We start from the raw sequence: 13,181 nt of genomic DNA, 5'->3' as shown, positions 1-13,181 counted from the left end.
TTAGTTATGCGCCCTAGTTTCTATATATTTTGCGCCCCTGGAGCTCGTGCGCCCCCCGCCGCGAGGGTTGCGGGGGTGCTATTTACGCCTATGCCCTTTTGTATAATCAACGGACTTTTCTAAAACTAAATTAAGTCTATGGGCATAAGAATGAAAATATAATTAACAAGAGGCTGCAGTTCCTTACCTCACCAACCATAACTGGAGTTTCATCGTATGTTTGAGCAACAAGTTTTACGTATTGAAAATTAGTTAGACAGTGAAACTGCGGCACGATGAAGACGATTGCACAGTTCTTTTTCAACACATCCAACTGCATCGAAATCCAAATTCAACTAGTAGGTTAGCGGCTAGAGTTGGAAATTTGTTGCATCGAAAGTTTTCTATATTAAATTAAAAGCAAAATATTTTCAACTTAATTAGCATAAATCCTAAATAATAATAATTACTCGAATTGGAAGGAGCGCGGGCAACACCTCTGCTTTGCTCTAATTATCATTACTATTCCCCCTTGCTCTTGAAACAGTTCCCATATAGCACAATGTGTTTCATCAATAGGCATTTCTGTATATTTAATTACACTTCAGGGACTGACAATATCTTTGCTCCTTCAGGCATGAGACAACCATCTAAATTTTTATATACTGTTTAAACAGAAATAAAATCTCAATTAAAAAAAACAATGCCCATAAGCTCAAATTAACATTCAATGAGAAACTTTATTTTGAATCAAAGTAAACCTATATTAAATTTTTGTTAGAATATCCTATGGAATATATTCTTCTTGTTCACTGTTGCTGTATTATTCAAATTTAAAGATAACGTATTAACATACAAAAGTTGTGTAAAAATGATAGATTAACATATAAATAATGCACTGGAACATGTTTCCAGTAACATGTGTTAAATGCTATTAGTATGAAAAACCTTCTACTTATATTTGTCCGAAATTGTATGCTGTTAAGACAATGAAATAACCTTATGAATATTGAAATTACAGTCAAGTTTCTATCCTTAGAATGGGGAAGCAAACGAAACAGTATAGTAGAATTACCGCCCGCTCGATCCTCTACAGCGAGAGGAGAGCGAATAGACTCCTAAGCGGGCGGTGAGTAGAATATACATGTTGATGATATTCTAGATTCTCCTTGTTTTGACAGGGAACGTTCCTATTTTTTCCTGTTTCACTCAGCCGAACGGTAACATAAGGGCCATTCCGAAAGTCCAAATACGAGTCCACAGGATGCTTCTCGCTGGCACACTAAAAGGTGCTTCTGGAGTGAATGACCGCTATCGGGGTTCGCGTTACCTCTGAAATCCTGCGGTATCAACAACAGTATGCTCCTATTTGGTGTTGGCATGTTGCATTCGTTCACAATGTAAATGAAGCATAGGCTATCCAAACTTTTTTTTTTAAAAAAAAAAGAAAGAAAGAAAGAAAAGAAAAAGGAAAATGTAAACATCTTCCCATGTCGATAATGAAATTTGAAGATATATGAAAACAACGAAAAACTGTAATATTTTTACCGTTACCGCCGGTAACAGCGGTAATACGCACTACACGTCCCTGGACCAAGGTCTCAAAAATTAAACTTAGATAAAGTTAACCTAGACAAGCAAATGGGACTACATTATAAAATAAGAAAAATAAGATGATCCTACACTCCACAGCTTTCGAGTGAGTAAACTTCACAGAACCTGAATCTATTTGAATGTCAGTGGTTATGAAAATACTGTTTGAAAAAAATGTGGCACCTTCTTCTTTCAATGAATAGTGCACTATAGTTCGGTTATCTAATTTCAGAAGACAGACTTACAGATCTATTGAACTTTACTTTTAACTGTTAAAATTGTCTATTTTCTATGCATACAGGAAGAAAAAGCTTAGAATAATAGTAGTTCAAGATGTAATCCAGAGGAATAATCCTGCTCATCAATGTAAACAGTTTAAGTCTACGAAGTATAGCAGTCACTTTAACCTCCACTAACACATGCAACAAATTTTAATCTTTAATATGATTTTAGTATGTGATTCTAGTAGTATATTAGTATTTTTCTATGCAGTTTCAAGAAAGAATTCAGATTAAAGTTATACTGAGCTCCGTTTGTGTGACAATAGTTCGGTAAACATCGAACAAACAGATTTCAGTAAAACACCAATGAATATTGTTGTAGTGAGCCCACTATCGTCGTGGATTCAGGCTACTTGTATATGAATTTTAATTATTTAGACAAGTCATATCTTGTACTAATCAAATTAGAAACTACTTAATATTTTCTTCGATAAATATAATAGTAAATTTTATTTATAATTAATTTGTAATTGAAGAAGAGAATTTATCCATTGTAAATAAGAAAGAACTGAACGTAACTTTTAAATAAGAATGAATATTACAAAGACTTAGGCTTTAATAGAATTTTTGATTATTTATAAACATATTATACAAGTTCCATAACTTGAAAGTACTAGTATGGGTTTCGCCATAATTTCAGGTATCGACAAAATAATTCTGTTTTACAAAATGGAATGAAAGCAATGGGCTTTAGATCACTCTTACCTGCTGATTGTCAAAGTTACGTTATTACATCCTACCACTATCCAAGACATCCTAATTTTAATTTCAACTACTTCTATGAGAGATTGAGTGACCACGGTAAGTGCACTCTTTAATTATTTCTTTGTCTAAACTTCTATTTTTTCAAATTTAAATTAAACACTACAATTTGGTGGACAAGATTGTAGAGATACTAAATAAATCTGCACAAATGAATATTATGTAGGATTGTAGAGAAGTTTCGAAGTGGTTTTCATGAATAAAAGTAAGAACGTTTCTAGAATGCTAATATGTACAATAACTAGTACGAGTGTGAAGCACTATCTTTATCTTCTTGTGTATAAAGGTGAGTGTGTGATATTTGTTTGTTCGTCCTTCGTATGTTCATGTGTGAATTTATAGTTAATGCTGTGATGTTGAAAAATAGTGGATTGGCAAAACGGATAAGAAGCAAGATGGATGGTGGAGAAAAGCCGGAAAGTAGGATCGTAAGGGTTAGGCCCTTGAAAATCAGTCCCAGACTTAAAAACACGCCAGTAGAAAGTTTATAGAGCAAACATACGGTTAAATTAAACATTGAACGAAAGCGGGAAAGCTAGAATACTTCTGTACCGGTAGTTAAATTTAAGGGAAATGCAAAGATAGATTATAAGTACGTAATGAATAAAAGAACGAATAAACACAAAAGAAATTAAGAGTTGAAGTGGCGCACAAAAATTACCAAAATAAAATGTACAAGTGGGCAATTGAGAAAGTGCAATTTGTAATTAATACAAAATGGAAACAAAACCAAAAGAAGTCGACGATTGATGAGAAGAACCCAAAGTAAAAAGGACAGATTAAATACAGGAATATCTTGCATAACACGGTTAATTGGTCCCAAGGAATATCCGCGCTAAGCAAAACCACATTTCCCAAGGTCTATTTACAATAGATTTAAGTTGAATTTGCTAATATATATATATATATATATATATATAAGTATTTTTATAAAGTGATAATGCAGATAATCCTTTAAACATATAGGAGTAGTAAAATAAAATGACTAGTTTTTAAGTAAGGCCCGATTCGCAATAGAAACAAAACTAGTGAAGATAGTGCCATACATTTTTTTTATTATTATTATTTCCTCTGTACATATCAAGCTATTGTTCTACAAGGTATCATGTTTGTTTAGCATTTATCATAGCATTCGACAAGGTTTTGTATGGCCACGTCGTAGAAATCACCTGCCTGTGACCGAAGCCAATCTTCATCTTGGTTTTCAGTGCGGCTTTTGGCTATGTTTGTTGTTTCTGTGGAAATGAATACGCGCGCTCTCCCAGTATGCCTTGGGCATGAGGCAACACCAATGTGTATGATTCACTGTTGGCAGTTGAAATCTTTCGTCAAATTGAGCATTCCGACAAGTATGAAATAAGTTCTGTGATTCGATTTTTGGCAGCAAAGAACGTATCCACAGTGGAAATTTATCGCCAGGTATGTGAGGTGTACGGCCTGAATGCAGTGAGTGACAGCTAAGTGCGTAAATGGGGGCGATTGTTCAAGGAAGAGCGGGACATAATCAGGCCGACCTTCTGTAATCACAGACAAATTGGTACGTACAGTTGACGCAAAAATCCATGAAAACTGGCGTTTCACAATTTCCACGTTGTCACTGGAATTTCCATACATTTCACAGTCGGTGGTGTACACAATCGTTTCTGAAATCTTGAAGTTCCGAAAACTGTGCGCGCGATGGGTTCCCAGACTACTTACTGATTATCACAAAAAGACGAGATTGGCTTGTACTTTGACTTTTGAATCCGATACAGTGAGGGGAAATCAATTATTATACCACTTAACTCTGCTTTCGAAGCGGAAATCAATGGAATGGCGATACATGGCATCTTCAGTTAATGTGAAAGCCAAACGAACAATGTCTACACGCAAGATTATAGCTACCGTATTCTGAGATCGCCATAGTATCCTGCTAGTCTGGTTTATGCCACGAGGAACAACCATCAACTCAGCTGTATACTGCGCGACTGTGAAGATGTTTTGACGTACTATACAGAATAAACGCCGTGGTCTACTGTTATCTGGTGCTTTGTTACTGCATAACAATGCACGCTCTCATTCTGCTGCTCAAACTCAAGAGTTAATCAGATCTTTTGGATGGAGCTACTAGACCACCCATCGTACAGCCCGGACCTTGCGCCAAGCGATTATCATCTGTTTCCCTACCTGAAGCAGTTTCTTGCCGGTCAGTGGTTTGACAGCGATGAAGAAATCAAAATAACGATTGAAGATTGGCTTCGGTCACAGGCGGGTGATGCCTACAACGTGGACATACAAAAACTTGTTGAACGCTATTATAGATGTTTAAAGAAACGTAACTATGTAGAAAAGTAGCTAAATGTATACAGAGGAAATAACCAAAAATGTATGGGATTATCTTTACTAGTTTTGTGTCTTTTGACGATCAGACCTTACTTTAAAAATAGCCCTCGTACTTAACATAAAAATTGTAAATGAGAAATGCTTTCAGTTGTATGTGCTAGTTATTCCCTGTCGGCTAAAAGAAACAGTTGATTAATGAAAGTTAATGATTATGAAAGAAATTAATGGAATGATGATGTGGGAGGAAACGGGAAAATACTGAGAAAACCAACGGGACACTATGTTGTTCACTACAAATTCACATAATCTAGATTCGAATCAGAGGTGAATCACCGTGTCCCCATTCTTCAATTGAAGTTAATATCGTCATATCATAAGTCAATTTCGATCCTACATTTGAGCTGTACATGCATATCTGCTCCTTACTGCTTTTATTTGGTTATTTAAAATATATACATATTCAACTGACTTATTGTTAGTTTCTAATATCTTATCTTCTAATATAAATAAAATAAAGAGTTTGTTTGTATGTGTATCTGTCTGTGCGCAGCCTGGGGACCAGACGAATGGACCGAGAGTTACCAAAATTTGGTCACGGGTACCTTGGTCCAGGCCCCAGATCAAGACGAAGCGCTTTTTTTTTTTCAAATTTCGAACGAGGGGGGTCTCAGGGAGGGCGTTTATCAGGACCGGCCTGGGGACCAGACGAGTGGACCGAGAGTTACCAAATTTTGGTCACGGATACGTTGGTCCAGACCCCAGACCAAGGCGAAGCTTTTTTTTTTTAAATTCTAACCAAGGGGGGTTCAGGGGGCGTTTGGCGGGACATGTAAAAGTAGTAGAAAATGACCGATATTAGTGTTGAATTCATAGCTTTCGCGGTCACTGAGATCAACGGTGATACTTTTATTAGCAATGACTCTCAAATTCAGCCGCCATTGCATGCGGGCCGGTGGGTCACCTGCGGGGAGGGGAGTTACGGAGACATGTAAAAATAATCGAAAGTGACCGATATTAGTGTGAAATCCATAGTTTACTGGGTCGCTGAGCTCAATTGAGAAACTAAAAATCACGTTTACTTTCAAATTTAGCCCCTATCAGCTAAGGAACGGAGGCCATAATAAAGAGTCATCGAGACATGTAAAAATAAACCAAAATGACCGATGTTAGTGTCAAATCCATAGTTTTCGCTGTCGCTGATATTAATGGTGATACTCCCACAGGCGTTGACTTCAAATACACTCCCCATCGGCTGGGGGCGTTTACCGGGATATGTAAAAGTAGTAGAAAATGACCAATATTTGTGTCGAATCCATATTTATCGGGGTCGCTCAGATGTATGATGACACTCCCGATAGTGTTTACGTTCAAATTCAGTTCCCATCGGCCATCCCCTTGAAAACACTACGTTGTTGGATATTCACACAAAATAGATCAAATTTTAGAAATGTTTCGTAATTGTTCTTTCGTTGTTCAGTTTGTTTACATTTATATTTTATCTCATCCGTGCCAAGAACGGGCATAACAGCTAATGTGTAATAAGAAAAAGTGTTAAAGAAAAAACCTACGTTATGCTAGATACTTGTGTAATAGGTTTTGTTGATCACTTAGTTGCAACGAAAGCACCCTGAAGCGGCCATGAAACATGAATTACTAAAACATATCGAAAACGTTATTATATATACGAAAAGCGTCCCAAAAGTAAATTTACAAGTCATATTTGGCAATAATTGTGTTATGTTGTACATAAACAATCACATTATGTGCTTCAAATCAACACTTTATTTTTCAATCTAGTCTCCAAGATGATTGAGCCTTTGTCTAATCGTGAGACGAGCTTGTTGATGCCTCTTTTGCAAAATGTGGTGTCCTGGCTGTTGAGTGAGTGTTGCGTAGCTTTTTTTGACATCTTTGTCACTTTGAAGTCTGTGTCCTCCAAAATGTTCTTTCAAGGCCGGGAGAGTATATTGTAGATGATGAGCGCTTGATCAGGTTGCATGGTGGATTGACCAGCACTTCCTGCTTGGAACATTGCTCTAGTAGATTCTCCATCTTTAACCACTGTGACGTTACCACCTGGAATAATAGAATCATTTTTCTATAGGTACATGCTGTCGAACGTGAAGGTCATACGAGGGCATCCCAAAAATATGTTTACAAGGCAGTAACGAAGATATCAAAACAGCAATGCAACGCTGACTCAACAGTTAAGAGCCCACATTTTACGGAAGTGCCATCAACGAGTTCGTATCACGGTTAGATAAAGGCCTCATTCGTTTTGGCAACTATTGCAAAATAATATTCACTGAAGTACATAATATGGATTGGTTTATGCACAACATAAAATATGATTATTGTCAAATATGCCTTGTAAATTTACTTGGACACCTCGTTCCAAGAATGATATACTGTAAACTCTTTGGCTAAATGCTTCATTAGGTAAGAGGGGAAGGAGTTGCAAGGAGAGAAAAGAAAGAAAACACAACAGCTAGGAAATGTCCATGTAAGCTCCATATTGAAATAAAAGGTTAGTAGGACGGACGGAAGTAAGATGATGAATAAATGGTTAAAACAAATAAACACTGATGAAATATGAAACTGAAAGGTATATGATAGTTTTGAACAAGGACGAATCGCCTCCACAGGATACAACCCTTAAATCCACTCATGCTCAAAACACGACATTTATATGAATTAAGACAAGAAGCTACACATATACATACGAAAGAAACAATTCAATATGGCACGTCAAAATATAAATTTGATGAACTTCTTTGAAGACACCTCATTTTAGAAACAAAAGGTAGGGGAAAAGTAACAAAAATATCTGTGTTGTCAACTTAGAAATTGTGTGTACATGAGAAATAAATTTTTTTTACGTGCAAAACTATTCGTCAACTAGTGTGTATAAAAATGGATTTATTAAAGGTGTTTAGCATCTACTCTCCCGTGAGGGTATGTCTTGATCATCAAAAACCAGAGGCGGTATGCCTTCATCACTGAAAAACCAGAGGCGATATAGCACACCATCGCGTACCGTCTCACTTCGACCACTATATATATATAATATGCTTTGTTTGAGAAACTGAAATTTTTCTAGCTTTCTTAGTTGAGTTTTTAACACACAGTCTTTTATTATATTTTGTCTGCAGAATATATAAACCCAAAGTTACTTGCCCTTATACTACTAAACGGGAAAGCGTGTTATTAAAGTTTGTCTTAGATTGTGAATAGTCATTATTTTTCTGTTTTCGATTTTATAGGTCAAGTCATATACCCTGGAAAGCTCACCAGTGCAGAATGTTTTCGAATCGGAAACATTGGCAACCTGTTTCCAGAGGATATTAAGAAACTATTAGAGTGTATTGAAAATGTCCTGAAGGAAATGGATATTCCTATTCCTGTAGACTAACTATCGAGTGCGTCTGATTATTGAACATGGTAAGAAAACTAGTATCTCCCTATTGTTTGACAAATTCAGTCATATATTCTTTCTACGGTGCATGTTTAAATTTGAAAGTGTTGAATTTAATAAAAATGCTAGAAATAATGGTACAGAAATTATTTCCTGTTTGAACATAGTTGTTACTACCAGAAACCAAAGACAGATCATTCTGAAATGAATACTCCGAAGAAACTACATAAAGCTGTGTTTCAGATAGAGAAGTGATTCATTTGTTATATACGGCGAAGAAACCGAATTAGAACTCTTATAATCACGTGCAAAAACTTTATAATCTTTATGTAAATGTGGAGACAGCATGCTGATACGCTGATGAACTTAAACGATAATTTCATTTACTTTAAATTCTGGTTCGTGAGATTTCCTGGAGCTTCCAAACTTTCAAAACTTATAGATGAAACACAATACAGCATTGTAAACTCAGTTTTACTTGCAGCCAAGTATGAAATTGAAACTTATTTTTGAAAATTTGTTTATTATTAATAAGAATAATAATAATAATAATAATAATAATAATAATAATAATAATAATAATAATAATAAAAAGAAGATGATCCAAAACTTAACAAAGTTAAGATTGCTAAGCAAGGAATGAGAAACAATAATTAAAATATACATTCAATATTGACATAACAATAAAAACTCTAACATGAATTGGAAACCTTCCCTGTCTAAACAAAAGACATAGTTTGAAGCCATCAGTTCATAACGTTCCGCTTTACCATTTGACATGTGACAGGCAGCGATCAAGATGATTTCTGCACCATTATTTATATAATGCAAAATCTTTGTTTTGACACTTTAAAATTTGCTCTTATATGTAGTTGCTGGGGCAAAAAATCTTAAGACGTGAATATTGCATAATTGAAGTGACTATGTAATAGATCCGTATATTCATCAAGGAGAATGCCCTCCTTCTGGAGGCGGTGGAGATGGGCCTTGTTCTATCGAATAGTAACGAGGTAGGTGGAGATCTTCAAACCCGACAGAGTGGCATGACACATTCTGCTTTCAGAAATCTTTCCAGACTTCTGTAACGTGTTTTGTAGCATATCCACTTCTGTAGTTCGGTTAAATAGTGTGGCACCAACTTTGTACACGTTTCTGCATGTTTAGGTTTTTCTTGACAATGTGGCGCACTGTCGACTCAAAAATTCATGTTTGCTGGGACTAATTTAACCACTGTCCACCGTCTGTCATGCCTTAACCACTATTCGATCACAATGACTCATACTTCTTTGTCTTTGGACACAGGACGTCCACTGAGAGGTAGAGTGGGAGTTGACTCTTCCGCATTTGAAGGCCTCTGCCTAACTCACCACTGTTCAATAGGAGTTAAGCACACGCAGAGGGAATAAGCACGCTCACCCACTGCATCTTGTAGCTCTGCATAACATTACTGTGACGGAGAACTACTATCTTGAAGCACGTATGTTGGTTGCGATCCCCCACTTTCATTCCAGAATACAGTCACTCATCGACTAAGCTTGAGTGCGTGATCACACCTACTATATGCTCTCATACTCAATCTAGTGGAAACATTTAGAAGTACTTGCTACATACTTTCAAATGTATATCCTAGATTTTTCGTGTTGTCTCCAGTTCGTGAGGGGGGAAAAATAGTTGTCATGACTTACAAGTCGGCCTTCGTATATAACTTTTTCTCGAAGTTAAAAATAGTCACGAACACAGCAAATACTCATAGTCATGTTTAAAAAATGTCGCTACCATCTTTCTACAAGAGGTCTTATTCTCAGTCGTACATAGAACAGTTTAGAATATTGTCTTGAAACCAAGATGGTAGTATAGTGACTCAGTGGTTAAGCACTCACCTCTAGAGCGAGGTGTGCCTGGTTCGATCCTAAAGCCATGTGAGTGTTGTATAACGTCGTGCCCATGAGTTTTCTTGGAGTTACCCGTTTCCTTCTGGAGCCCCTCCGTGGCTAAGCGGTAAGCGAACGCGCCTTTGGCGCGGGAGACCCGGGTTCGATTCCCGGCGGGAGCTCATGTGGTTCGGATTCCACGTTAATCAGTAGGTCCACGTCCCATATAGCCTCGCTGCTGAACGGGACGTAAAAATCACTCAATCAATCAATCAACCGTTTCCTTCTGTATTTTCATTCCACTAATTATTTCATTATCATCCACATTCATTAATCATCTGTCTCCTTTATCCTACAAAGCAATTTCGTGGGACATAAAACTAAAAGATTTAACCACCTTTGGAACAAACGTGTTAAAGAAGCTAGTACAAGGTTTTTCCAAAGAGAAATAAATTTCTAGGATATTTTGAACAAAACTACATGATAATCATCTAACTTCATGAAACCTTTTTTTTTTTTTTTTTTTTTTTTCAGAAGAGCTTTGAAATTTTTACATACTTGTTTTAAGATATTCAGTAGAAATTTAAATATGTATTCTGTTCTGTACCGAATAATCGTCATAAGTCGAAAACAGTAGAAAAATGATCTAGCTTCAGCTAGTCGTTACTCAGTTTTAGTTGTGTGTGTTCGTCTTGCACATTTAGAAGTTTTTATCTTGCAAAATAAAACAAGATAAAATATTATAGCTAAACAATAGATAAAACAACATATTAAACAGTGTATCTCAAACACTTGTCTATATATATTTCGGGAAAGTTCTATACCTATCTTCACAACAAATGTAAAAATAAAACCCAAATATTTTAACGTGTAACTAGTTACCAAAGTCTTAAGTAGAAATCTGGATACTTTTTTTTTTTTGTTTTTGTTTTTGCGTCTGTTGAAAATCAAACACTTTGTTAGTATTTTATTACTATTATTACTATTATTATTATTATTATTATTATTATTATTATTATTAGTAGTAGTAGTAGTAGTAGTAGTAGTAGTAGTAGTAGTAGTAGTAGTAGTAGTAGTAGTAGTAGTAGTAGTAGTAGTAGTAGTAGTAGTAGTAGTAGTAGTAGTAGTAGTAGTAGTAGTAGTAGTAGTAGTAGTAGTAGTAGTAGTAGTAGTAGTAGTAGTAGTAGTAGTAGTAGTAGTAGTAGTAGTAGTAGTAGTAGTAGTAGTAGTAGTAGTAGTAGTAGTAGTAGTAGTAGTAGTAGTAGTAGTAGTAGTAGTAGTAGTAGTAGTAGTAGTAGTAGTAGTATTATTATTATTATTATTATTATTATTATTATAATAATAATAATACTTGATGATGAGAGTTTTATTAAGTTTTTAATTTGTTTGCCATGTTTATTAGTGTAGTTTGGAAAATTTCCATTTAGTGTAAGGTTTTACGTTAAAGCCTGCTTTTTTTTCTGTTACAGGCAGTTCCTAAATATTGAAGTTGCACTTTTTCCCATCAAGAATTTTTACAATAATGTAGAAGAAAATGTGTATCTCAAGTACTACTTGCAAGAAGGATTATTTTTATTATAAGTAATATTATTATGTTACTTCAAGACTATTGATTAAATGAGGTGTTGAGAATGTCTATATTTTTGTCTAATGGTATTGCTAAAGTAATTTGTTGAGTGGTTGTATTTAAGATATAATAATGTTATTTCTGACTTAAAAAAAAAAAAATAGTCTTGTGGACATAATATTCTTGTTTAAGAATCATGTAACTTACAATGTAAATAATGTTATTTCATATTCAAGTTACTAATATATATATATTTTGTATTAACGATTTCGGCTTAAATGTAGAGACTTTGTAATTGTCTTTATGACAGTTAAATTGTTTTGTAATAATGATATTATTATCAGTTGAGATTTATAAGTGTTCAGATCTCAGGGTTATTAAAATAGAGTGAAATTTCAGATCAGAATTGTCTTCCACCAGGTATATATCTTACATACATATATGTATCTTCTTTTTTTTTAAAAAAAAAATGAGTGTATTTTTTCAACTTTTGTATAACATTTTATACAACATACAAAGTACTTAAAGTGATATGCTTAAGATTGGATATTATGTGAGTCATTTACAATTATTTCATTTTCTCGCATAATAATAGTTCCACTACTATCTTGAGATTTTTGATTGATCTCATTTTTCTGTCATTGTTTTTGTTATGGTTTGATAATAATTCCATGAAATTATGCAGTCGATTCTCAGCATGCTTCATCGATCTCCAATCTCAATTTGTCAAGTGAACTTGTGTGACTGAGTGTAACATCATCAGACCATTTTTCGCACGACACCATCTTATGCGTATAAAATAAATTTGTAGCAGCTAGTTTCTTGATTTAAATCTGGGATCTTCAAAGTTCATAATGGAAATCTGTGTAAGCAGAATCCATTTTTGGGAGCTATGATAAGCATTAAAATTATGTTTCAAGTAATAGGATTTTGTCATAATTTTAAGTTAGTAGATTTTTGTTTGTTGTCAAAATACGTAAACAATCTAAATGTATTGTAACCATCAAGCATAATTGTAACTTCATTACCCACATTATGTTGTACGCAGTATTGATTTATTTGCTTCTACTTAATCTTTGTTCTCAGTATTGGCTCATTCTTAGTGAAATAAAGAAATTTCGGGTACTTCTAGTTTTTAATACATTATGAATTTTCAAATACCATGCTGTTAAGAAACAGCAACCACCACCACCACCATCACCACTACTACTACTACTACTATTACTACTACTAATTATTATTATTATTATTATTATTATTATTATTATTATTATTATTATTATTATTATTATTATTATTATTATTATTATTATTATTATTATTATTATTGAGGATCTTGTAAGGTAAGGAAAACTATTTTATAAAAATGTCGAATTCAATGAAATTTGCAA

At 34.6% G+C, this 13,181-nt stretch overlaps 1 protein-coding gene across 5 annotated transcripts in view; it reads left to right on the top strand.

Moving 5' to 3' along the window:
- LOC145660453 (2-aminoethylphosphonate--pyruvate transaminase-like) overlaps window positions 1–12,915 on the top strand; it is a 70,331-nt gene extending 57,416 nt beyond the window's left edge. For all 5 annotated transcript variants that reach the window (XM_081725490.1, XM_081725489.1, XM_081725492.1 and 2 more), the window contains 3 exons: window positions 2,494–2,654; window positions 8,201–8,378; window positions 11,693–12,915. In XM_081725490.1, the coding sequence (XP_081581616.1) occupies window positions 2,494–2,654; window positions 8,201–8,349 (310 nt within the window). In that variant the 3' untranslated portion in view covers window positions 8,350–8,378; window positions 11,693–12,915. The remainder of the gene's footprint in view (window positions 1–2,493; window positions 2,655–8,200; window positions 8,379–11,692) is intronic.
- Window positions 12,916–13,181: the final 266 nt, after the last annotated feature.

Source organism: Thermobia domestica, chromosome 9 (genome assembly GCF_964235325.1).
Source record: "Thermobia domestica chromosome 9, izTheDome1.hap1.1, whole genome shotgun sequence".
Lineage (NCBI taxonomy): Eukaryota > Metazoa > Arthropoda > Insecta > Zygentoma > Lepismatidae > Thermobia > Thermobia domestica.
Note: the sequence above shows the minus strand (reverse complement) of the source record. Positions and strands in the feature narration are given on the sequence as shown.